The 25,723-nt window shown below is 43.8% G+C and overlaps 1 protein-coding gene across 1 annotated transcript in view; it reads left to right on the top strand.

Moving 5' to 3' along the window:
• The window catches only part of LOC124038337 (zinc finger MIZ domain-containing protein 1-like), a 236,863-nt gene extending 212,439 nt beyond the window's left edge, over positions 1 to 24,424 (top strand). The window contains 20 exon segments of the mRNA XM_046354100.1: positions 10,360 to 10,504; positions 12,211 to 12,325; positions 12,822 to 13,027; positions 13,151 to 13,355; positions 13,612 to 13,899; positions 14,088 to 14,270; positions 14,364 to 14,420; positions 14,945 to 15,107; positions 16,000 to 16,141; positions 16,395 to 16,473; positions 16,659 to 16,790; positions 17,552 to 17,657; positions 18,230 to 18,390; positions 18,582 to 18,649; positions 18,755 to 18,823; positions 19,102 to 19,370; positions 19,512 to 19,711; positions 20,091 to 20,227; positions 20,229 to 20,373; positions 21,033 to 24,424. Coding sequence (XP_046210056.1) covers positions 10,360 to 10,504; positions 12,211 to 12,325; positions 12,822 to 13,027; positions 13,151 to 13,355; positions 13,612 to 13,899; positions 14,088 to 14,270; positions 14,364 to 14,420; positions 14,945 to 15,107; positions 16,000 to 16,141; positions 16,395 to 16,473; positions 16,659 to 16,790; positions 17,552 to 17,657; positions 18,230 to 18,390; positions 18,582 to 18,649; positions 18,755 to 18,823; positions 19,102 to 19,370; positions 19,512 to 19,711; positions 20,091 to 20,227; positions 20,229 to 20,373; positions 21,033 to 21,140 — 2,978 coding nt within the window. The 3' untranslated portion in view covers positions 21,141 to 24,424.
• Positions 24,425 to 25,723: the final 1,299 nt, after the last annotated feature.

Raw genomic sequence — 25,723 nt, 5'->3', positions numbered from 1 at the left:
TCTCTGCTGCTTGTCACAAATCTATCACTGTCGTCTCTAAAGTGAAATCGAGAGGGTTGTGAAAAGGTATAACTTGGGACAAATAAGGGAGAGAAGGCTAATAAGGATGTATTTGTTTGGAGTGGAGGGGAAAGGGAGAAGAGAGTAGAGGAGCGGAGAAGGAGAGAAGTTATAACTTGGATGTGAAGGTACAAAAGAGAGGTAGAGAAAAATGATGTCAATTAACTTGGATGTGAAGGGAATATGGGGACAGAGAGAGTTGGCCAGGGTTCTGTATTAGTTGGGAGTGTCCCTTCCACTGACTGTCCCCCTCTCTGATCTCAGACGTACGAAATGTTGAGCAGGCCAGGCAGGGCTGGGTGTGGAGAATGTTGGGCCAGTCAGGCCGGGCAGGACTATGGAATGCTGTTAGCACTGAGTAAATCAACAAAGCTCCCTGGGAAATCTGCTGTCACACGTCAGGGAAAGCAACAAATGCAGCGTGTCAACAGTGACGGATTGCTTCCAGTGTGAGGCAGGCTGTAACTCACAAGCAAAACATATTCTGTACACACACATAAACACACACTCACCCGTTCTCTGCTCTCTCTCCCACTTCTCTGTAAGTTCTCTATTTCCCTGTAGCTGCGTGAGGCAGAGTGCTAGTTCTCCTTTTTTAATTCTCCTTTGTTGAGAGAGAGAGAGAGAGAGAGAGAGAGAGAGAGAGAGAGAGAGAGAGAGAGAGAGAGAGAGAGAGAGAGAGAGAGAGAGAGAGAGAGAGAGAGAGAGAGAGAGAGAGAGAGAGAGAGAGAGAGAGAGAGAGAGAGCAGTCCTACTACTGCATTATTAACTGATGTTGCTATAGGGCTATTTATAGTGTGTATGTGTCTGACACTAAGCTTTGCCTCCTTAAATGAGATGATATTAATGATGAAATCACTTTGCAACATGAAAGTAAACTTTTCAAACTAGTAAAACCCTGAAACAGATAAGTGTTCCGTTTTCAAAGGGTACGGAGAAAAATGTTTATTTTACGTACTTATGATGTTATAATATTTTACATTAGGTGATTCATTGGTTCACATTTACAGTGAAATGTAAAAAGTCATTTTGCTAATGCCAAAGCTGAACTTCAATAGAACAGTGCTGACTTAGCCGGTCTCTTTTGTGGAGGAAAAGTGCGAAGGGAGGATATCACAGCGTACAAACCTTGGGTGAAGAACTGTTTCACATTGCACTTTTTACACAGTGAAATGCTGCATCAGACCTCCGTGTGTCAATGATGGTCCTCTGTAGGCCTGTGCGCCCTCTCTCTCTCTCTCGCTCTCGCTCTCTCGCTCACTCTTTCTCTGTTTGTGTCTCCCCCTGTCTCTGATGCATTGGCCTTTGGCCAGGATACTGTCTATCTAGCATGTTAGATCCCACCCACTTCTGCAAGTCAGAAATGTGAGCTGGCTGTGTTTTTTTCTCCTTCCTCCCCGCTAGCTAAGTGTCTGTGGGGCTGTCTGTGTGTCTGAGAGAGAGCAAGAGAGAGTTTGTGTGTGTATATGTACATACGTGCCTGTGTGTGTGTTTGTATGCGCGATTGGAGCTTCAGGGGCAGTGCAATGGATCACTAGTGAATAAAAACAAAGAGGCATAAATAACAGCACCACACGACAGAGGTGAGGAGTCCCTGTTTCTACCCCTCTCATTCTCTGACTCTTTCCTTTTCCCTCACTCTCTTCTCTTCCCCTTCCTCCTCTCCCTTCCCTTTCTCTCTCCCTCCTTTCCTCCCTCCCTCCATCCTGTCATCTGTGGAGCCAGTTGGAGCTGGTAGCAGGTACAGCAGGAGGCAGGAACCCATTACTATGGCGCAAGCTCTCTGATTGGCTGAGCCGGGGAGACCGGGAGACTGCTTCTAAATAATAGATGTGCATTGTGCCGACACTGGACAGGAAGAGAGAGAGAGAGAGAGAGAGAAAAACAGAGGCAGAAGGAAGAGGGAGAGACAACAGGGAGAAAGAGAGAGCAAGGGAGAGAGAGAGCGAGAAAAGGGAGAAAGAGAGACAGAGAAGGGGAGGGGAAACAGAGAGGCAGGGGAAGAGGGAGAGAGACAGCAGGGAGAGAAAAAGCAAAAACAGAGTGAAAGATAAAAGAAAGGGCAGAGGAAAGAGAGTTAAAACAAGGGAGAAATAAAATAAGCTTGAGCGTTGCCATTGGCCTCTGTGGGAGCTTAGCTGTGTTCTGACATCAGAGCCTTCTCTCTCTCCCTGTGCCATGACGACAATGAGATGAGACACACTGGGACTTTTCTTGACTCTGGGTAAGTCTGAGAGCGGTGTGTGAATGTGAGTCCGTGTCCGAATACCCGTATTGAGTATGCTAAAATGCCAGGATGTCATACTAATTTAGCATTTTCATCTAGTACAATTCGCTGCACACTATTGAGGAAGAGAATTGTCTTTCGAGACCCACGTGTCTGACAACAGCTGATAATCAGCTGAGGGGACACTACCAAAATGAACAAATGGCGGGAATCAACGCAGTTGCGCATTAGATGATGCATTCTCAGTAGGATAAGCCTAGTATGTTGATATTTGTAGCTTACTGCATCGTTGTTACTAAACAGTATGTTCTAAATAGTATGTAGTACGATTAGTAGGGTCATTCCATGAAATTAGTCCCTTTGATATTTTAAGTGGAAATTATGCACAAATATTGCATTTTTTGAAAGCATGTTATATTAAATGAAGCGCCCTTTAATATTGACCACATGGAAAAATCTATAAATCTGATTTTGAATATGAATAACGACTTGCCAAGGTGCCAAAGTTCAGCATTTTGACATGTCCCTTTGTGCAACCTCTGTGACTTCTAGGAACCCACTTCACCCCAAAGTTTCACCATCATTGTAAAACCCTAGTTGCTTTGACACTCATTTCTGAAGACTATTATTTATTTCATGTTATTCATCATACATTTTATGGTAAAAAAAAAAAAAACCTGTCCCTCATTTTAAGGTCAACCCTGTTACGTGAACTGAACTCTTGTTTTAATGTGGTGAAACCACTCCTTTTTTAAATGTTTTATTCAAAGAGACATTGAACATCTAATAGTCAAATCCTAGTGTAAAAGCATGTGGGCTGGTTCTACTCTTTTTGGCCATTTCCTGGTGTTTTGTGGTGGAAAGCTGAAAGGGCAGAGCGGTACACGTCAACCCTGACACCCATAGAAAGACAGGCTAGAAATGTTTAGTGAAGCTTGCATTCAATTGCCCCTCCCTGTTGCACAAGCTTCCATTAAGATGAAATCGTCAACCCTGTTACAGACAGCCCTGTTACAGTCAGCCCTGTTACAGACAGCCCTGTTACATACAGACAGCCCTGTTACAGACAGCCCTGTTACAGTCAGCCCTGTTACAGACAGCCCTGTTACAGTCAGCCCTGTTAAGTTATTTAGCACTTAATAAGCACCTAATAGTATTTTTTTTTTTTTTTTTTACATTAGATGATAAGTGTTTTTTTATTAAGTTGAACATGTGCTCTCGGCAGAATGTTAAAATTTGGTGAAATAACACATTTTTTCAACAAGTTACACTACTCAAAAGGCACCTAATTAGTGGAACGACCCAGTACACAGGATGGAGTTCAGGTAAGTAGTAGACAAGCCAGATTTCGGACATGGCCTGTGTGTGTGTGCACCACGTGTGAGCGTATCTGTGAGTTGAGCTGTCTGCTTGAAGAGACATCGGAAGGTGTTTGAATGTGTTCATGGTTCTGTGATGTGTGTTTGCTTGTGTGCATCTGAGATTATTATGAGTGTGTATGCATGTGTGTGTCAGGCAATCCCAGTCTGGCTTTGGGTTTAAATAGGGTCCCCTGCTGTGGTTCGAGATAAAAGGAGGGTTTTCGTGTCTGAAAGCATGGAAAGACTTAGACTGACGAGAATGGATGCTCCTGATGGCTTCATTGATGGGGAAACTTTGGAATTAGATTTTCTCTCTCCATGTTTTACAACTCAGAACTTGCATGTTTGTTTCCACTATTATAAATGCAACAATGTAAAATCTTAAAGCACTGCAATATGAGTGTGATTCATTATATAAGATTATGAGAAATGTAGACCTGCACAGTATATCTATGTCTTGGAGTGGTTCCAGGGGACTATGTCCTGGAGTGGTTCCAGGGGACTATGTATTGGAGTGGTTCCAGGGGACTATGTATTGGAGTGGTTCCAGGGGACTATGTCTTGGAGTGGTTCCAGGGGACTATGTCTTGGAGTGGTTCCGGGGGACTATGTCTTGGAGTGGTTCCAGGGGACTATGTCTTGGAGTGGTTCCAAGGGACTGTGTCTTGGAATGGTTCCAGGGGACTATGTCTTGGAGTGGTTCCAGGGGACTATGTCTTGCAGTGGTTCCAGGGGACTATGTCTTGGAGTGGTTCCAGGGGACTATGTCTTGGAGTGGTTCCAGGGGACTGTGTCTTGGAGTGGTTCCAGGGGACTATGTCTTGGAGTGGTTCCAGGGGACTATGTCTTGCAGTGGTTCCAGGGGACTGTGTCTTGAAGTGATTCCAAAGGACTGTGTCTTGGAGTGGTTCCAAGGGACTGTGTCTTGGAGTGTTTCCAAGGGACTGTGTCTTGGAGTGGTTCCAAGGGACTCTGTCTTGGAGTGATTCCAAGGGACTCTGTCTTGGAGTGGTTCCAGGGGACTATGTCTTGGAGTGGTTCCAAGGGACTCTGTCTTGGAGTGGTTCCAGGGGACTCTGTCTTGGAGTGGTTCCAGGGGACTCTGTCTTGGAGTGGTTCCAGGGGACTATGACTTGGAGTGATTCCAGGGGACTATGTCTTGGAGTGGTTCCAAGGGACTATGTCTTGGAGTGGTTCCAGGGGACTCTGTCTTGGAGTGATTCCAGGGGACTCTGTCTTGGAGTGGTTCCAGGGGACTCTGTCTTGGAGTGGTTCCAGGGGACTCTGTCTTGGAGTGGTTCCAGGGGACTATGTCTTGGAGTGGTTCCAGGGGACTCTGTCTTGGAGTGGTTCCAAGGGACTGTGTCTTGGAGCATGACTGCAGCCTAGCAGCACTGCACAGGACAGACAGAGACATATCAGCTGACCAGGGCTTGACCTACTGGGGCCACAGTTTGACTCACTGACCTGAGCTCTGCTTCAGAGAGACTGGCTGATTGTCCAGTAAGATTGTGTAGTACTGGCTGCTCGTCCAGTAAGATTGTGTAGTACTGGCTGCTCGTCCAATAAGATTGCGTAGTACTGGCTGCTCGTCCAGTAAGATTGTGTAGTACTGGCTGCTCGTCCAGTACGATTGTGTAGTACTGGCTGCTCGTCCAGTAAGATTGCGTAGTACTGGCTGCTCGTCCAGTAAGATTGCGTAGTTCTGGCTGCTCGTCCAGTAAGATTGCGTAGTACTGGCTGCTCGTCCAGTAAGAAGTACTGGCTTCGTCCAGTAAGATTGCGTAGTACTGGCTGCTCGTCCAGTAAGATTGCGTAGTACTGGCTGCTCGTCCAGTAAGATTGCGTAGTACTGGCTGCTCGTCCAGTAAGATTGTGTAGTACTGGCTGCTCGTCCAGTAAGATTGCGTAGTACTGGCTGCCCGTCCAGTAAGATTGTGTAGTACTGGCTGCTCGTCCAGTAAGATTGTGTAGTACTGGCTGCTCGTCCAGTAAGATTGTGTAGTACTGGCTGCTCGTCCAGTAAGATTGTGTAGTACTGGCTGCTCGTCCAGTAAGATTGTGTAGTACTGGCTGCTCGTCCAGTAAGATTGTGTAGTACTGGTTGCTCGTCCAGTAAGATTGTGTAGTACTGGCTGCTCGTCCAGTAAGACTGTGTAGTACTTACTGGCTGCTCGTCCAGTAAGATTGTGCAGTACTGGCTGCTCGTCCAGTAAGATTGTGTAGTACTGGGAGGACAGTGGGGGATTCATTAAGACACACAGGGTGCAGTCCCCAGTGAACACTGTTGATCTGTTGAGCTGCACTGTTGTTTGTTTCCTGTACATCTAATGTGCTCCATGTCTAACCACTGCAACCACCAGCATCCTCACAGCTAGTTTGTGTGGCCACCCTGTTTCCTCTTCTGTAAGAAGCCTAGGCCGCTGACTTAAAGGGTTACTTTGGGATTTTGGCAATGGGGCCCTTTATCTACTTCCCCAGAGTCAAATGAACTCGTGGATACCATTTTTATGTCTCTGTGTAGTCTGAGGGAAGTCGCTAAATTGCACTAGCACAATTGCTTACTAGTGTTAGCGCAATGACTGGAAGTAATTGTGCTAATGTTAGTTAGCATTGACTCGCAAAACTACCTCTAATTTCCTTAACATAAAAATGGTATCCACAAGTTCATCTGTCATTGCCAAAATCCCAGAGTATCCCTTTAGCCTCAGGATATTGTTCAATCTTATCCATCTAATGTGTTCTAACCACTGAAACCTCCCGGATCCTCACAGCTAGTGCACGAATGTGTGAGTCTAAAGTTACTGTGCTGTGAAAATGCTATAGTGCAGATGGGAAGGTCCTGACCACAGAGTTAGTGATTGGATAAGGACATACTTCTAATCATAGCGTATCATGGGTAATTCCTGGCAAAGCATCATATGTCAGTCTCTTAACAGTCTGAATGCAGGTCAGATACTGTACACAGGTCATGACCCCTATGCCTTCACTCTAGGCTACATTGCAATCTGGAAACTAGCGTGATATAATCCTATCTGTGTGCCCTCTAAAGAATGAAAACTGTATTGTGTTGAAGTCAACCAGAATAAATGTGCATGTATTTTTATTTTTCTACTTAGGGCATCATCCATCATGGCTCTCCACCTCTCAACATATATCTTTGTGTGGTCAATGAAGCATTTCAGACAAATATATTGACTTGGTAGGACTAACAGAACTCTTCATCTCTATCACTACAGAACTATGACTTTAAACTTCTTTGCCTTTTTAAAGAGCATAGTGCATGGCTATCCATCTCTCTGGATCTCTTTGTCAGTCAAGTATTCATATCAAATGCATATAAAGCAAATATATATATCTATGTAGTCTGACCCCATAGGGTGGAAGGGTAGGCTCTTTGCGAGTGATTGGCTTAAATGAGCCTGCGTTTATTTTTTTCTTCGGCGGGCCTAACATCTGTTTTGTGTGTGTGTTTACTTTGAGCCTCGATTGTTTGTGGATTTGGTGGCAGTGCCACACACATAGGGATACAAGACACAGAAATTGCAGACTGCACGTTTAACTTGACTGTTGCTGCTGCATTTTGTGTTTTGTTCGTGATTAACCCCTCCCTCCCCAGTAAAATGTGTAATTTGAACCCTACAGAAACCAACACCTGCAGGAGATGTCAGAGTGACTCAGGTAGCTAACCTCGCTCCATCCCTCCCTCCATCCATCCCTCTCTGGCTCCAGCATCCGACCGCTTATCGTTACTCCACCTCCACCCCTCCATCTGTATGCTCCGTATGCTCACAGAGACCAAATCAAACTCGCACTATGAGAAAACCTGAACAGTTGTGTTTCAGTAAACAAATGAAAAACAGACAGTTTACAAAATGAATGTGATTATTTACCCTGTGCTGGTTTTTCCTGCAGTGTGGTTTTGATTGAATCTGCCCCAGAGTCATGGAGAGGGATTATAAACCCATTGGATGTGCTTCTGGTTGGGCAGAGGCTCTCAGAGAGAGTGGAGGGTCATTAGCTGGGAAGGATATCATTGGCTGGGAAGGATATCATTGGCTGCTAAATGGGTTCCATTACGGTTTTGCAGAAGCATGACTTTGTCTGCATCTCGAATGCCACCCGATTCCCTTTTAAGGGCACTATTTTTGACAAAAGTAGTGCACTATATAGGGAATAGGGTTCCATTTTGGATGCAGACCTCTTGATTTCAAGAGGATTAGATGTCCTCTTTCCATATTTCTTATTTTGCACACATTATACTGCCCACATTACACAGCATACTGGCTGGGGCTTTATATAGATTATGATTTCATAGAAATAGCTTTTTTTTTGTCTTGTGTCACACGTTGTATGTGTATAGGCTTCTGACAATGCGTGTATTCGGCGTCCAATGTACGGTTTTCATGTTCTGAGAAAGTGTACTGTCTCATATCTGTGTGTACTATGTAGTACTACCTCTATCTGTAGTGTACTGTACGTGAGCTGATCTGCATGTGTGTCTATATCAGAGTGTTGTGAGTAATGTGGGCTGCACAGTCAAGCCTGTGATATAGGCTAGTCTGTGACATCACTGCTTTCTGCATTCATCCATACTGTACGTTCAGTGGAAATGTGTGGTCTGGTCTTTTAAACTTGCTGTTTATCATGTACAAGTGCTGAGACATTGCAGTGTCAACAACAGAGAGAAATATATAATGATGTCGTCATGTGGACTGTACCTTTAACTGTAGAAGAGGAGAATATCCACTAGCTAAATTACCTGAGTCATCCAGCCTGTGTGAACAGCAGGAAGTGTAACCCAGGGCAACAGGCTGCTGTTTCCATTAACTAATGATAGAGGGCAAGTCCTCCATTACAAGGAAACTCCGAATGCTAATTACTGTAGAACAGAGGGAGAAAGAAAGAGACAGAGTGAGAGAGAGTGAGGATACTAGCAGAGTACTTAACCCTTCCGTGACTACTTTTGACCAGAACTCTATGGGTGTAAATAGCAGTTTGCCAGGTCTTGCGACAGGCTGGGCGTGCGGAGGGAGGACGGAGGTGGTGATTAAGTGGGGAGATAAGCTCTCTGTAATGGCAGGGTGGAATAATTCCACTTTAAGTAGGAGGGCTGAGTCTCTCCTCCCTCTGGCTCTGGCAGAAACCTGCTGGGAGCCTGAGACTGACTTCTCAGAGATTGGCTCAATGTGGCTCAGTCTGCTCTGCTGTGGTCAACTCTCCTCTTCTCGTTTCTTCTCTTCTCTCTCCTCTCCTTTATGCATGGCTCAATTAAGGCTTTGCTGTTTGATCTCAAACACCTTTTGAGCTTATTTTCTGTGTTAAGATGTTAGACATTAAGTCCATAACTCTTCTTATGTACAGTGCATCACACACCATTCATAATGATGTTTGCCTGCAGCCTGGTGGAGCAGACAGTTGAAGATGACTGAGAACGCTGAGCAATCTGATTAGTCACTGGGGACGTAGGGGAGGAAGAGGGGGTGAAAGAAAGAGGAGGGGAGAGGACGGGTATATGCTCTCTAAACCATATCCATCTCTCTCTTTCTCTCTCTCTCTCTCTCTCTCTGTCTCCATCTCGATCTCTCCCTCTCTCTCTTTTCCCACCCCCCTCTCTCTCGCTCTGCATGTTACCATTCCTCTTCAGAAAGCCAGAGGACTCTCTTCTAGAGCGATCAGAGCTGATGTACTGCAGATAAACACTGTGTGATTCATTCCATCAGTCACTGAGATCTACACTGGCAAACAGACAGCAACAGACAGGCTGGGATTACTGTGTTAGGGTGCCTCAATGTGGCAGGAGGCAGAACTGCAGTCCATCTTGAAGAGTGAGAGGCAGCACTCAAATGTAGTGGGCAGAACATAGTCAGAGAGTTGAGTAATCAATTGAGATATTTCAGATTAATAGTTCTGATCAAGCATTTTTGATGGGCAATTGTTTGTTTATTTTTCTAATGGCAGAAGTGGCTGTGGAGACTTTCAGAGTCCAAATCACTTTGCTGAAGTAGTCAGGAAAACAATATCATAAGATTCTAATGTTTGGTAATAGAAACTGACTTAATTCAAACTGACATATTGGAGACATACTAAAGACTGTTTTAGCAGACCGACAGACTGTAGTTAAAGTGTAAAGTTGTATATGTAGACTGACGTGTGTGTGTTTCCTACATTATTAGACTGACACGTGTGTGTGTGTGTGTGTGTGTGTGTGTGTGTGTGTGTGTGTGTGTGTGTGTGTGTGTGTGTGTGTGTGTGTGTGTGTGTGTGTGTGTGTGTGTGTGTGTGTGTGTGTGTGTGTGTGTGTGTGTGTGTGTGTGTGTGTGTGTGTGTGTGTGTTCACTACGTTATTAGACTGACACATGAGTGTGTGTGTGTGTTTCCTACGTAATTAGACTCACACATGAGTGTGTGTGTTTCCTACATTATTAGACTGACACGTGTGTGTGTGTGTTTCCTACATTATTAGACTGACACGTGTGTGTGTGTGTGTGTGTTTCCTACATTATTAGACTGACACACGTGTGTGTGTGTGTTTCTTACATTATAGAGACTGACACACGTGTGTGTGTTTCCTACGTTATTAGACTGACACATGAGTGTGTGTGTTTCCTACGTTATTAGGCTGACACGTGAGTGTGTGTGTGTGTGTGTTTCCTACGTTATTATACTGACACATGAGTGTGTGTGTGTGTGTGTTTTTCTTTTCCGTAGCCCTGCTGTCATCGTGGTGCGAGGAGCTGGGTCGCCTCCTGCTGTTGCGTCACCAGAAGAGCAGACAGAACGAGTCCCCTCAGGGCAAAGTCCCCATGCAGCCCAGCATAAACACCATGAAACCCCCTGGAGGACTCTCACATGGGTCAGTGTGTGTTTCTGTGTCCCCGTCCGTCCGTCTGTCAGTGTGTACTTTGCTGCATATGTTTTCTGTTTCACACAAAAGCAGACATTGTCACTTTCATTTTCACTTACACAACAGGTGTGAACATGTCATTTAAACACACACTCCCTCATTGGTTCCCTGGTTTAAACTGGATTGTTCATGTTAACTTTAACAATGTTTACCTAAATCTCAGTTTCCTCCCACCTCTCCCCCCTCAAAGTAAGCTATATAAATCATGCTCTATGTTCAATTTAACCTAGAATATCCTCCTCCCAGTCCCTTCTCAAATAAATACATGTACTGATACATGTACTGAAATGATCACTGATCGCCGGAATTTTGCTGATATTACTCATTACGATAAACAGCCTATATTAGAGAAATGTGAAGATTGAGTTGAAATAAGTTTGTTAATATAGGTGATTGTTACTTGGACAATCGATGGCTACAACCATCAAACTAGAAGTAGTAGTTTAAAGGTCCAATGCAGCTGTTTTTACTTCAATTTCATTTTCTGGAATAACAATCAAGTATCTTACTGTAATTGTTTTCAATAAAAAATGGTCAAAGAGAAACAAAAATAACTTCTTAGCAAAGAGCAATTTCCCAAGCAAGAATTTTGCTAGGACTGTCTGGGTGTGGTCTGAGTGGGAGGGGAAAACTGAAAATGACATTTTATTGGCAGTGATGGGAAAAGTACTCAATTGTCATACTTGAGTAAAAGTAAAGATACCTTAATAAAAAAAAAGACTAAAAGTGAAATTCACCCAGTAAAATACTACTTGAGTAAAAGTCTAAAAGTATTTGGTTTTAAAAAATACTTAAGTATCAAAAATAAATGGAATTGATCAAATGTACTTATGTATCAAAAGTAAAAGTATAAACTATTTAAAAGTCCTTATATTAAGCAAACCAGACGGCACAATTGTATTTATTTATTGGCGGATAGTCAGGGCCACACTCCAACACTCAGACATAATTTACAAACGAAGCATTTGTGTTTAGTGAGTCCGTCAGATCAGAGGCAGTAGGGATGTGTGGCTCTCTTGGTAAGTGTGTTTTCCAGTCAAAATGTAATAAGTACTTTTGGGTGTCCGGAAAAATGTATCGAGTAAAAAGTAGATTATTTTCTTAAGGAATGCAGTGAAGTAAAAGTTAAAGTTGGCAAAAATATAAATAGTAAAGTAAAGTACAGATATCCCCCCCAAAATACTTGGTACTTTAAAGTAATTTTACTTAAGTACTTTACCACACTGTTTATTGGCAGAGAGGTTTGGTACTCTCTATCTTAGTGGTCTACTAACTAATTTACTGCATGGTGATGTCACCAATCCTATTTAGAATTCTAATTCCTAATTCACTGGCCAAAATTCCATCCCACCAAAACAGGCTGACATGTCAGGCGGTCTTTCAAACAGCCCTTATACTAAAACGGAATGATCATAATTTCCACAATTTCACAGTATTATTCCAACCTCATAGTGTGGAAATACACAAGAAAATGTTGTTTTTGTCTGGAGTGCTTTAAAAGATCATTACAAAAAAATATGGTGCACATCAATGTTATATACACTTATATTTATATTTATTGTTATCACATCAATTCAGGCAATTTATCGCGGTATGGATTTCTGTCCATATTGCCTATCTCTCGGGTAATGTGTGTGTTCGTATTTGTTCTGTAGTGATGGGTCATTTGCCTACGACTCAGTTCCATGGCAACAGAACACCAACCAGCCCCCGGGGTCATTGTCTGTTGTTACCACCGTGTGGGGTGTGACCAACACGTCACAGAGTCAGGTGAGACACACAACACACACACACTTCAGTACACACTATTTGATGTTTTCGACACACAACACACGCTCGTATACCTTTGTATTGAGTCTAGTAATTGAACTACCGACGACAGACCCTGAATTCCAAGTCTCCTTAGGCACTTTGTGTAGATCTGAGATGATTGGATAGGTGTAATATGGCGGAATCATCACCGTATTGCTTTTACCTAGACATTCCTCTCAGATTGACAAAAGCTCCCAGGGGCTAGAGGCAAGGAGTTCATTGGAATTCTGATGTTGGTTGAAATATGGTTCGCTGTGTGTGTATCACCAAAAGCTAGGCCTATATCAAAGATCTCTTGTTGAAGTCCCATACAGTGAGTTGGCATCATAGAATGACATATTAGGATCTCTGTGCTTGACCTAACACTGTTTGCTGTGTCTAATCAAAAACTATATCAATGATCAGTTGTTAGACAAAAAATATCAGTGAGATGATTTGACCTTTCTTCACCCAGGTGTTGGCCAACAGCTCCAGCCATATGAACCCAGGTGGTAACCCCATGGGCCAGGGTATGTCAGGGGGTCCGGCAGGCCTCAACTCCCCCCAGTTTCCCGGCCAGCAGCAGCAGTTCCCAGCCAAGGGAGGCCAGGGTCAGGGCTACATGCAGCAGGGGATGTATGGCAGGCAGGGATACCCCGGTGGAGGGGGCTACAGCGGGAGGTAAGAGGTCATACACACACATGAATGAAGTTGAGACGGACACATTCTCTATCTCACTCTTACTCTATGCTTTTAACACATACAGTATGCACAGCTCTAATTCATATTGTTTCCGTTATATAGTTACCCAGGTGGTCCTAACACTCCCCCAGGGGGGATGGGCATGCCTCAACACTCACGCCAGCCTGGCGACTTCACCCAACCAGCAGCTGCTGCTGCTGCCGCTGCTGTTGCCGCCGCCGCTGCTACGGCAACCGCCACAGCAACTGCTACCGTGGCAGCCATGCAGCAGGAGACCCAGAACAAAGAGATTAACCAGTATGGACAGGTATGGACACGTCACACATGTACAAACACTCTTATCATAACACGCACACAAACACACCATTGCCATAATACAGGTTGCTAAAAGTTAGAAACAAATGTAGTTACCATCTATAATATCTTGTTTTGGGCCTCAGGAAAACCAGATACTACGACATATATTGTACACTAAATACAGACTAAAACCATGGAGTCAAACCTGCGGCTTCATACTTAACTGTAACTCTTTGTCCCTTCTTCCTCCTTTGTGTTTCGTCCAGATGTGTTCCTCCTTCCAGATGGGCCCAGGCCAGGCCTACAACAACCAGTTCATGAACCAGCCCGGCCCCAGAGGGCCCCCTGGAGGCATGAACCCAGGCAACATGGGCCAGGCCATGAACAACCCGAGCATGGGTGGGCCTACCATGGGCATGAACCAAACTCAATCCCCAGGCATGGGGCCTTTCGGGGCCCATGGCCAGAGGATGCCCCAGCAGGGCTACGGAGGACCTGGAGGCCCCAGGCAGGCCATGCCTATGCAGGGCATGAAGAGGCCCTATCCTGGGGAGGTGAGTTGGATGGTATGTGTGGGGGAGGGATATGTGTGTGTTTAGGGTGGGGGGTGTATGTTTCCTTTGAGTATTATATTCTCATAGTACCTCCCAACATGCAGTGCATGCCTTTCTTACAAATGTTAATAGAATAATTAAGTTGCTGATTGATCCTCTCTCTCTCTCTCTCCCTCTCTTCCCTACAGCCAAACTACGTGGGTCAGCAGTATGCTCCTAACGGTCAGTTCCCTCCCCAGCAGAGTCAGTACCCCACCTCTAACCCACCCAGGCCGATGCCCTCCCCAAACTACCCCGGCCAGAGGATGCCCGGAGGGCAGGGGCAAGGCCAGTACCACCCGCAAGGCATGCCCATGGGACAGTACTATAGGGTGAGAGCTCCCTCACACTAACCATTTGACCATTTACTCCTGCTCCCATTGTGCAGCTGTACATTTAACCATTGATGTCTGTTCCATTCACAGCAAGAGCCATTCAACGGTCAGAACAGAGGTGGATACTCATATAGCCAAGGCAACGGGGTATGTGCCCTCCTTTTTTATCCTTTGTCTAAGCAAATGTAGATGCCAACAGAGTTCTTTGAATTCTCTATCTCTCATGGTTTTTCTTTAACCCGTATGTATCACTCTTCTTCCTTTCCCCCCCTCTCCCTCTCTCCTTTCCCCCTCTCCCTCTCTCCTTTCCCCCTCTCCCTCTCTCCTTTCCCCCTCTCCCTCTCTCCTTTCCCCCTCTCCCTCTCTCCTCTTCCCCCTCTCACTCTCTCTCTTTCCCCCTCTCCCTCTCTCCTTTCCCCCCCCCTCTCCCTCTCTCCTTTCCCCCCCTCTCCCTCTCTCCTTTCCCCCTCTCCTTTCTCCTTTCCCCCTCTCCCTCTCTCCTTTCCCCCCCTCTCCTCTTCCCCCTCTCCCTCTCTCCTTTTCCCCCCTCTCCCTCTCTCCTTTTCCCCCTCTCCCTCTCTCCTCTTCCCCCTCTCCCTCTCTCCTTTTCCCCCTCCCCCTCTCTCCTTTTTCCCCCTCCCTCTCCCTTTTACCACTCTCCTTCTCTGCAGGCCCCCAGGCCAGGTAACTACCCCCACTCCCCGGTGCCTGGTAACCCCACTCCTCCTATGACCCCCGGAAGCAGTATGCCCCCGTACCTCTCGCCCAACCAGGATGTCAAGCCCCCGTTCCCGCCTGACATGAAACCAAATATGGCAGCGCTTCCACCTCCCAGTGAGTAATTACACTGGAGCACCCAGACATGGATGCATGCACACACATACGCACGCACGCACGCACACACACGCACGCACGCACGCACGCACGCACGCACACACACACACACACACACACACACACACACACACACACACACACACACACAGTGGCTAGTCTACAGACAGTCCAGCAGAGCGACACCAAGCCGTCAGTAACGCTTTCGATACCTTTGGCTGAAAATCCAGCAATGCCTGAACAACCAGGTTTTAGCAGTACATTGATGGTTTTATTTCATTTTTATGAGATACAAAGCCATTGAGACACGACTACTTCACTACATGACTGCTTCTCTACATAACTAACAGGGTTGGGGTCAATTCCATTTCAATTCCAGTCAATTCAGAAAGTACACTGGAATTCCAATTCTTTGCAATCCTCTTAAATTGGGAAAATTTGGAATTGGAATTTGGTTTACTTTCTGAATTGACTGGAAATGAAATAGAATTGAGTCCAACCCTGATCACTACTACATGCTGCCCTGATACAGTGCATTCGGAAAGTATTCAGACCCCTTCACTTTTTTCCACATTTTGTTACGTTACAGCCTTATTCTAACATGTATTAAATTGTTTTTTCCCCTCATCAATCTACACACAATACCCAATAATGACAAAGCAAAAACGTTTTTTTTTCTCCATTTTTGCAAATGTATTATAAATGAAATACTTAAATATCACACGTGTTAGTTAGTTAATACCTCACTGTGGTATCCTGGTGCCCCAGCCACTGTCTCCTGTATGTCTGACTGTTAATAAACCAATATACAACTCTTACCCCACTGCCACAGATACAGTTAAAAGGAAAGCTGACGTCCTATCTTCCTGTCCTGTCTCTCCGCTCCCATCAGCCAATCCCAACGAGGAGCTGCGGTTGACCTTCCCGGTCCGGGACGGCGTGGTGTTGGAACCTTTCCGGTTGGAACACAACCTCGCCGTCAGTAACCACGTCTACCACCTACGACCGTCGGTACACCAGACCCTCATGTGGAGGTGAGACACCAGACTTATTTCTGTACCGTCACAAAAAATGTTGCCATTGTTCGCATTCCCTGTACAATATTGGCCAATAGCAGTCCTGATAATTGAAAGAACTTTCAACTAAGCATATTAACAAACCCTTGACCAACTGAATAAGGTGTGCTAGTGCTGGACTGGAACAAAACTGTGCTGTCCTTGCTGGGTGTCCCAGAGGATTAAGAAAAACTGTTTTGTATTTGACTGTATTGACTTTTGCCCCCTCTAGGTCAGACCTGGAGCTGCAGTTCAAGTGTTACCACCATGAGGACCGACAGATGAACACCAACTGGCCTGCCTCCGTCCAGGTCAGCACACACCCGTACGCATGCAGCATGCATACCGATATGTACGCACGCACACACACACACACACACACACACACACACACACACACACACACACACACACACACACACACACACACACACACACACACACACACACACACACACACACACACACACACACACACTGTACTCCTTCCTTCCAGGTCAGTGTCAACGCCACACCGCTGACCATCGAGCGGGGCGACAACAAGACGTCCCACAAACCCTTGCACCTGAAGCAAGTGTGTCAGCCTGGCAGAAACACCATCCAGATCACCGTCACCGCGTGCTGTTGTGTGAGTACACATTTCAATAGAATATGCAGAGCAAAGGATACAAGGGATATTTTAAATGTATATAGAGGATACACTGAATGTGTTCATCATCCAGTTTTTATGTTATTTATGTCTTTGTTATTTATGTCTTTATGTTATTTATGTAATTTATGTCTTTGTTATTTATGTCTTTATGTCTTTGTTATTTATGTCTTTGTTATATATGTCTGTTATTTATGTTATTTATGTCTTTGTTATATATGTCTGTTATTTATGTTATTTATGTCTTTGTTATTTATGTCTTTATGTTATTTATGTTATTTATGTCTTTGTTATTTATGTCTTTATGTTATTTATGTAATTTATGTCTTTGTTATTTATGTCTTTGTTATATATGTCTGTTTTTTATGTTATTTATGTCTCTGTTATTTATGTCTTTATGTTATTTATGTTATTTATGTCTTTGTTATTTATGTCTTTATGTTATTTATGTAATTTATGTCTTTGTTATTTATGTCTTTATTATATATGTCTGTTATTTATGTCTTTATGTTATTTATGTCTATGTTAGGTTATGTATGTTATTTATGACATTATGTTATTTATGTCTGTTATTTATGTTATTTGTGTCTGTTATTTGTTATTTTTGTCTTTATGTCTTTGTTATTTATGTCTTTTATTTATTTTATTTTTGTCTTTGTTATTTATGTCTTTATGTCATTTATGTCTTTATGTTATTTATGTATTGATGTTATTATGTTATTTCCCTCCTCTATGTGCAGTCGCACCTGTTTGTGCTGCAGCTGGTCCACAGGCCTTCAGTCCGCTCCGTGCTGCAAGGGCTCCTGAAGAAGAGACTCCTGCCTGCAGAACACTGCATCACCAAGAGTATGTTACTGTTACTGCACAACTATACTGCAATAGTCGATACCTTGTCTTACTATAACTCTGACTCCTGCCAGCAGAACACTGCATCACCAAGAGCGTGTTACCACTATTATGTTGTACTATACTACTACTATACTGATATAGCCTTTACCCCATCTTACTACCTTTACATTAATATGGCTAACTCTAATCTAACTGTAATCTAACTGTAATCTAACTCTAATCTAACTGTAATCTAACTGTGATCTAACTCTAATCTAACTCTAATCTAACTGTGATCTAACTCTAATCTAACTCTAATCTAACTCTAATCTAACTCTAATCTAACTGTGATCTAACTCTAATCTAACTCTAATCTAACTGTGATCTAACTCTAATCTAACTCTAATCTAACTGTAACCTAACTCTAATCTAACTCTAATCTAACTGTGATCTAACTCTAATCTAACTCTAATCTAACTGTGATCTAACTCTAATCTAACTCTAATCTAACTCTAATCTAACTCTAATCTAACTCTAATCTAACTCTAATCTAACTCTAATCTAACTTTAATCTCTGTCTCTCCCTCCAGTTAAGAGGAACTTCAGCAGTGTTGTGGCCTCGTCGGGTAACACCAGTCTAAATGGGGAGGACGGAATTGAGCAGACCGCCATCAAAGTCTCCCTCAAATGTCCAATCACCTTCAGGCGCATCCAGCTGCCCGCCAGGGGGCATGACTGCAAACACGTACAGGTAGGACGAGAGACAGGGGTATGTTTTCACACGGTAGATGGCTGGATAGGGCCACGAGTTTTCCCTGACTATGTGCCTAGACCAGGAAAAACTCTAGGCCCTTATAGCACAGTTGTTCGGTGAACTACGCTAATGTGATGGGTAACCTTGCCTGAGACCTGAAGACTCATAAGTGTTTTGTCTAACCCCAGTGTTTTGATCTGGAGTCGTATCTGCAGCTGAACTGTGAGAGGGGGATGTGGAGGTGTCCTGTATGCAAGTATGTGATGACCATTTCCAAACTATGTTTTGTCAATAAAGTTATGTCTCCTTTTTGAATGAGTTAAAATGATGTGTGTTTCTCTCTCTTTTTCTCTCTTCACAGTAAAACTGCCTTGTTAGAGGGTCTAGAGGTGGACCAGTACATGTGGGGAATCCTCAACGCCATCCAGAAGTATGTTTATTTTTCCTTATTACTAACAATAGTTCATAATTATTATTAACCTTCCGTGCTTCATGTTCTTATCCAGTTTTCCCACTATTATTTCTATAGTGTCTATGAAATAAGGGACCATAACAATTCCCTTCTTCATCCTGTAGTGACTAAATGTTATCTTCCACTATTCCCAATATTATTATTACCACAGTGTCTTCGTAATACTGGACTTTTCCACATCCTCCATCCTTTGTCATATGGGACTGTATAAAAAGGTCCCCTTTCTCTTCCCGTAGTTCGGAGTTTGAGGAGGTGAACATTGACCCATCGTGTAGCTGGCGGCCAGTGCCCATCAAATCTGACCTCCATATTAAAGAAGACCCTGATGGACCACTGGCCAAACGCTTCAAGACCATGAGCCCCTCCCAGATGACCATGCCCAACGTCATGGAGATGATCGCCCAGCTGGGCCCTGGCCCATCCCATTACCCATCAGGCCCTGCTCAGCACGGGGGCATCGGCGCCGGGGGCAACCCAGGGGAGTATGGTGGCCCGAGAGGCCCAGGTAAGACCAATTTCAGAATTCAGGTATTGAACATGTTAAATGTTGTGTATTTAGCAGACACTCTAATCCAGAGTCATAACAAGGTATGTGAGACAACATTAAGAGTGCCCTCCCCTTATTTATGTTTTTCTGTGCTGCTAGGCAACACTTACCACGGTCACGGGAACTTTGACTTCGCCCACGGTAACCCCTCGGGCGGGGGAGGTGGTGGAGGTGGACCGAGAGGAGGAGGATCCCCCATGAGTGACTTTATCCACACCCCTCAGCTGTCCCACCCCCCAGACTTCCCCGGGGGTCTTCTATCCCAGGACAAGCCCCTCAGCCACGGCATCAACGGCCCTGTAAGTCCCCTACACCTCCACTACCAACCACCAGGGTCACTCATACCAGAGTTGCTGAAGATCCTCATAGAAAAGTAGTACACCCACACTCAAACATTTCCCAGGTGGAGGGTACAACAAATGTCATATGAAAGGAATAGGAATACTTGTTGTATATCATCTCATGTCAGGCCTGTCAAAGACCTTGTAGTTCATAAAAAGCACTGATCTCAATCAGGATAGCTTTGGCATTGTGCTCAGCTTGTCTTTGCAGCCTTGCTCATGTCATCCTCTACATGTCAACTCAGAGCTTTCTTTAAACACATTCTACTTCCTCTCCCTCCCTCTCTCTCTCTCTCCCTCCGTCTCTCTCTCCCTCCATCCCTCTCTCCCTCCTTAGATGTCTCATCCTTCCAGCACTGATCAGTCCCATAATTCCATGCAACAGCAGAGCTTGCACGCGCCTCCTCACCCCAACAGCCAGTTGATACATCACGGTGGCAGCCAATCAGGGCAGTCGTTACATCACAGCGGCCAATCGTTGCTGCCCCCCTCGCCAGCAGGCCCCGCCTCCCCAGCTGCAGCAAGGCCAGAACAGCCACCAGCACAGCGATCTGAACTTTAACCCCTCCTCTGGCATTGAAGGTCAAATCAGTGGTGACATGCCCGAGCCCTCTCTAGATGTAAGTGTGACATCATTGTGACATCGTGCTTAGGATGCATGCGCAAACTGGTGCAAACGTCATCTAGCAAGCATTAGCATCGTCTGCTAAAGCTTCTCTCATTACCTAGCTTTGGTTTGATGGAGCATGTCAGCTGCTATGCTAATACCTTTAGTTGTTTAAAAAGACTCTTGGATAGAAATGAGAAGTCTATTGACAATATACATCTTAATTATTGTCTCTCTTCCCTTATCGCTCTCACACCATCTCTCGCTCTCTTCCTCTCTCCCTCATCCTCCCTTTCTCTGGCTCTTCCTCCTTCCCTCACTCATCTACCTCTCTCACTCCATCTCTCGCTCTCTCCCTCATCCTCCCTTTCTCTGGCTCTTCCTCCTTCCCTCTCTTATCTACCTCTCTCACTCCATCTCTCGCTCTCTCCCTCTCTCCCTCATCCTCCCTTTCTCTGGCTCTTCCTCCTTCCCTCCCTCATCTACCTCTCTCACTCCATCTCTTGCTCTCTCCCTCATCCTCCCTTTCTCTGGCTCTTCCTCCTTCCCTCCCTCATCTACCTCTCTCACTCCATCTCTCGCTCTCTCCCTCTCTCCCTCATCCTCCCTTTCTCTGGCTCTTCCTCCTTCCCTCCCTCATCTACCTCTCTCACTCTGTCTCTCTCTCTACAGCTGCTTCCAGAGCTGGCCAACCCAGACGAGCTCCTGTCCTATCTGGACCCCCCGGACCTCCCCTCCAACAGCAACGATGACCTGCTCTCCCTCTTCGAGAACAATTAACCTTTCGCCTCCCTCACCCCTCGAGCCAAACCCAAATCTTCTCTACAGACACACACACACCACAGGCTGTGTGTCCAACCAGCTGGACTCTCCATAGAGTCCATAGACACACCGTCATCCTCATATGGACTGGTAGTGGGGACTCTTCCGAGTGGACTTACCCAATGTGTAGTGCACTTCAGACCCAGGGTTCAAAGTTCAAACCCCCAGTCAGGTCACACCTCCTACACACCCGGGTTCACACCCCGTCGGACACACACACACACACACACAATGTTTTGTCAATTGTGGCATAGACGTGTAGGTGGCATGAGGTCATCTGTCAGACCATGAGATGATGATGAGGTGACAGTCTGGATGTCAGGGAGTGGACGCTGTGTGTGAAAGAGACAGGAAACAGGAAATGCACTCATGTCCTCACTTCCTCACACACACTCTTCCTCATGTAAAGAATCGCGGAGCTGCGGAGCTCCACTGGCCGACGACAACACATCGACAGCCAATGTCGGCTGTCTAGTCCTTAAGTGATATTATATCGAAAGAAAACTGTGCAGCTATTAATCACGTTCTATGCGTATGACCTCACAGGCCGAACTCTCTGTGTGGGCTTTTAGGAAAAAGTGTTGTATTGTTTTATCATTCTTATTTCCCCCATTATACAAAAACAAAGAAAAACATACAATAATAGGAAAGAAAAGTCATCTTTTTGTCCTGGCCAGTGTTTCTATCAATCCTATTTTGATGTGTGTTCTTCCAAGCCCTGATCCCCTGAGACCACGACCTTTAACACCTGACCTTTGACCTAAATAAAGTGTGTTCTTATCACCTCTGACCCTTAGCTCACAGTGTGTTTCCATCGTGACATCAGTCAGTCAGCACTGGGTCCGTTCCATCCATTCTACTGAAGCACAACAGACAGCCCCACACCACATCACAGGCAGAGCACTGAGAGGAGAGACCAAGGCCTGTTGGGGAGGATTCTAACCTTCTAGCTAGCCCAACCCAGTCTATCGAAGAATCAGCACTGTTAACTATTCTGTCTGTCCATCAACCCGTCCAATGTTGTTAAAGTTTCTCTTCCCTGATATTGCAGTACAATGCCATGTCGGGCTGTGGGCTATACAAAAATGAATTTTACCAATACATTAGTTTTGGGTTAGAATGATATAGAATTGTGTGGGAGAGAGAGAGAAGTGTGTGTGTGTGTGCGTGTGCGTGCGTGTGCAAGAGAAAGAGTGAGGATGAGATTGAAGGAAAAAGAGAAGAGTCCCTGTTTAGTCTATAATAGACAGAAACATCTAGTGTTGCAAAAGATATTGGGCCCTTGTAATAGAGCCAGAATGAAAGTTAGCCTGTTTCTCCCTCTTTAAGGTGAGTCTTCCTCTGTTCTACAGGCCTGCGATTGCTCCTGTAACTATACTGTACGGTGTGGCTCTACCATGTGTTAAGAAGTGCATGTGTGCCAATGGCCTCTGTTCTAAATTAGAGGGAAAGAATATTGTCTTTTTTATTTTATAGTCATTGCATTTTTTTTAAATCATGATTTAATTTGACATTTTCTTGCAAAGGAATGATTTTGGTTAATGGTAATGTATTGTCCAACTTTTTTATTTTCATGTTTGTTCCACTTTGACTGTTCATTGGAAAATTGCCATGCGTGATACATCACCAAAGTTATCCCACAGTTTGCAGGAGTTGGCCTGGACATTACTATAATGTATGAATGATCCCTTCTATGCTTTAAGCATACTCCTAGGGAACCCATCAAACATTATTCTGAATAAATGTGTGGTTGCACTGCATTTTCTGTGTCTTGTTACTGTTAAACTGTATTTTGTCATCTTAAAAAAAAAGGAAAAGCACACATGATCCCACAATGGTTTATAAAGACAATTTTCATTGTTGTCGTCCTGACAATGTATGCTTTAAATATATTTGCTAATGTATTGAGGGAAAAGTGACTTTACCCCCAGTCTTTTTTTGTTTTAAGTCAAAAGTCTAATACCGTCTGGAATTGAATGTGAGTTCTTTGACATTTTTGTGCTACTCTCTTTTGTACAACACAAGATCATCATGTGTATTATTCTATCCTCGTAGCGTTTTTGATATTCTTCTCCTATTTTAAGTTATTACTTTGTTTATCTATTAAGTGACTTTGTGAGAATAATCATAATTTGGTTTACATCAGATTATGTAGCCTACTAAATGAAATTGAAGATTTCTAGATCAATCCGTGGATATTGTTTGGATTTAGGAATGATCCCCAATGCTGGTTGAATCACCTGAACACAACTGGTCCTTTAGTCTGTCTATTTGTTGAAGACAATGCACTGCCACAGCGAGGTATTTTGACTCCCCTGCTCTGTAGATCTGTGTAGACATGATGCTGAAGGCTGGTCTATCAACGTTACTCTCTATATACGCCACATAGAGGTTTGAGTCTTGTCCGAGGTTCAGGCTCCACACACAACTGTAGCTGGACAGTCAATGGACACAAGTGGAGTGTGTTAGAGGAAGCATTGTATTTTCGGCCCTCTCTACTCGGCCACTTAAATGCAAGAGAAGAGAAAGAAATGGGTCTGGAGGGTCTAAGGAATGCATGTACATTATGTAAATGACAAATAGAGACACATTAACTTACAGAAATGTAGACATTTTCCCCACGCAGGGGACAATGATACGCATTGTGTATTTAGAATTTGTAAAGTTTGCATCCTCCTGTCAGAAGAGACTGTTGAATTGTGGGAAAAGGAGTCCGTGTTTGAGATAGTCTGTACAGTCCTCTCTCTCCCTGACCACATTTGTTCATTTATGTAAGATACTTTATTATCTACTTCTCAAACACGGCCGTTGGAAGAAAAAAAAATACACACTTGTTTCTCTTTGTGTAAAATTCAACTTCTGTGTATTTCTCTATTACCTGTGTACTTTATAAAGGTGCTACAACAACAAAATAATAAAGAAAATTTTGAGGTACCAATCGGGATTTGTGGGAACCATGAGTGGTTCCTAAAAAGTGTTGATACAAAATTTACAGTTTGTACAATTTTGTCAAATTTACAGTTTTTACACGATTAGGCAAAAAATATGACTTCCGAGGTACAATCTGAAGTGATTGACACACCAGGTGGCAGTTGTCTTTTTTTGTTTTGTACATTCTGTGTACAGTCATTTCATATACTAAACTGGTCAGAAAAGAAGAATTGTGATTTTTAGTCTTGCAAAACTGTATGTAGTTAGATGACGTGACATCCTAATATTTATCTAATAAATATGTATTCAAATGAAACTCATGCATCATGGTCTTGGTTTTCCAATAGCCTACATCGTCTATCCTCTATGTAACTTTAATGACAGTAAATGTATCGCCATCCACCAGACGCAATCACAGTGGAGAATGCTAGATCTATGAAGACCAACTGGCAATCAGGTCAGTTTAAGAGCTTTCATAACAATATGAGTATTACATGCATGCCCAGTTTGAAACTAACTATCACATATCAAGTTATTTAGACCTAAAATACAGAGTTCAATATTGGAGTAAAGGCTTTGATGGGGAGAGGAATAAGATATTCTAACAATAAAAATCAAAATACTATTGAATATTGTAGACAGATGTATTCATCATTTTCATGGACTAGCTATCTATGTGCACAACATCATCATTTGGTGTCGCTCTTGGGGATCTTTGCAATGTCATGTGTAATCACACACCCCCATTCTCAGAACGTCATGTTGACAACTATGCAAAGATGTTGCAAATTAAAAATCATATAAAATATTGCTCTTTGGCGATTGCGGCGACGATGTTGTTTTCGTCTGGACCCGTCCAGAGCCCAGTAGTGTATTTTGTCATCACAACTGACAACGAATCTCTGGGACGAATCATAGAGGTGGCTAAGGTTAGCTACATAATGTTAAAGTATACTGAACAAAAATATTAACGCAACATGTAAAGTGTTGGTCCCATGTTTCATGAGCTGAAATAAAATATCCCAAAAATGATCTATACTCACAAAAAGATTATGTCTTTCACATTTTCTTCACAAATTTGTTTACATCCTTGTTGGTGAGCATTTCTCCTTTGCTAAAAATAATCCCCACACGTCCATACAAATAAAATGATGCCATTATATGGTCATTAAATAACACACAACAGCATATTTAGATAGTGGAATAGGCCTAGTCTATTTACTTTCTATCTTGCAACTCGGGTGGTTATTCTAGACAAGGTTCTTCTGCGTCTTTATCAAGGCCCAAGCCTATACTATGTCATCTACTGGTATAACGTCGTCATTGAATGCCGTTCTAAAACAAGCTTTAGACTTTTATTTTGGAAATGAATCTAGAAGCTGCAAGGCAACTGTAATATCTGGGATAGAGTTGCTTGATTGACCAGCTAACTTCAGCTAACTACGTTCAGTTCATGTCCTTTGCAGATGCCACATTACTGACAAAAGTTTGTACGCATAACAAATATATGTCACCGAGTAAAGGGAGGTATAAAGTAAGAATGGAACGTGTAAATGTTCATTCATAGTAGTAACATACGTTTACAGATCTATTTTAACGTTTACGTTTCA

Source organism: Oncorhynchus gorbuscha, linkage group LG06, assembly GCF_021184085.1.
Source record: "Oncorhynchus gorbuscha isolate QuinsamMale2020 ecotype Even-year linkage group LG06, OgorEven_v1.0, whole genome shotgun sequence".
Lineage (NCBI taxonomy): Eukaryota > Metazoa > Chordata > Actinopteri > Salmoniformes > Salmonidae > Oncorhynchus > Oncorhynchus gorbuscha.
Note: the sequence above shows the minus strand (reverse complement) of the source record. Positions and strands in the feature narration are given on the sequence as shown.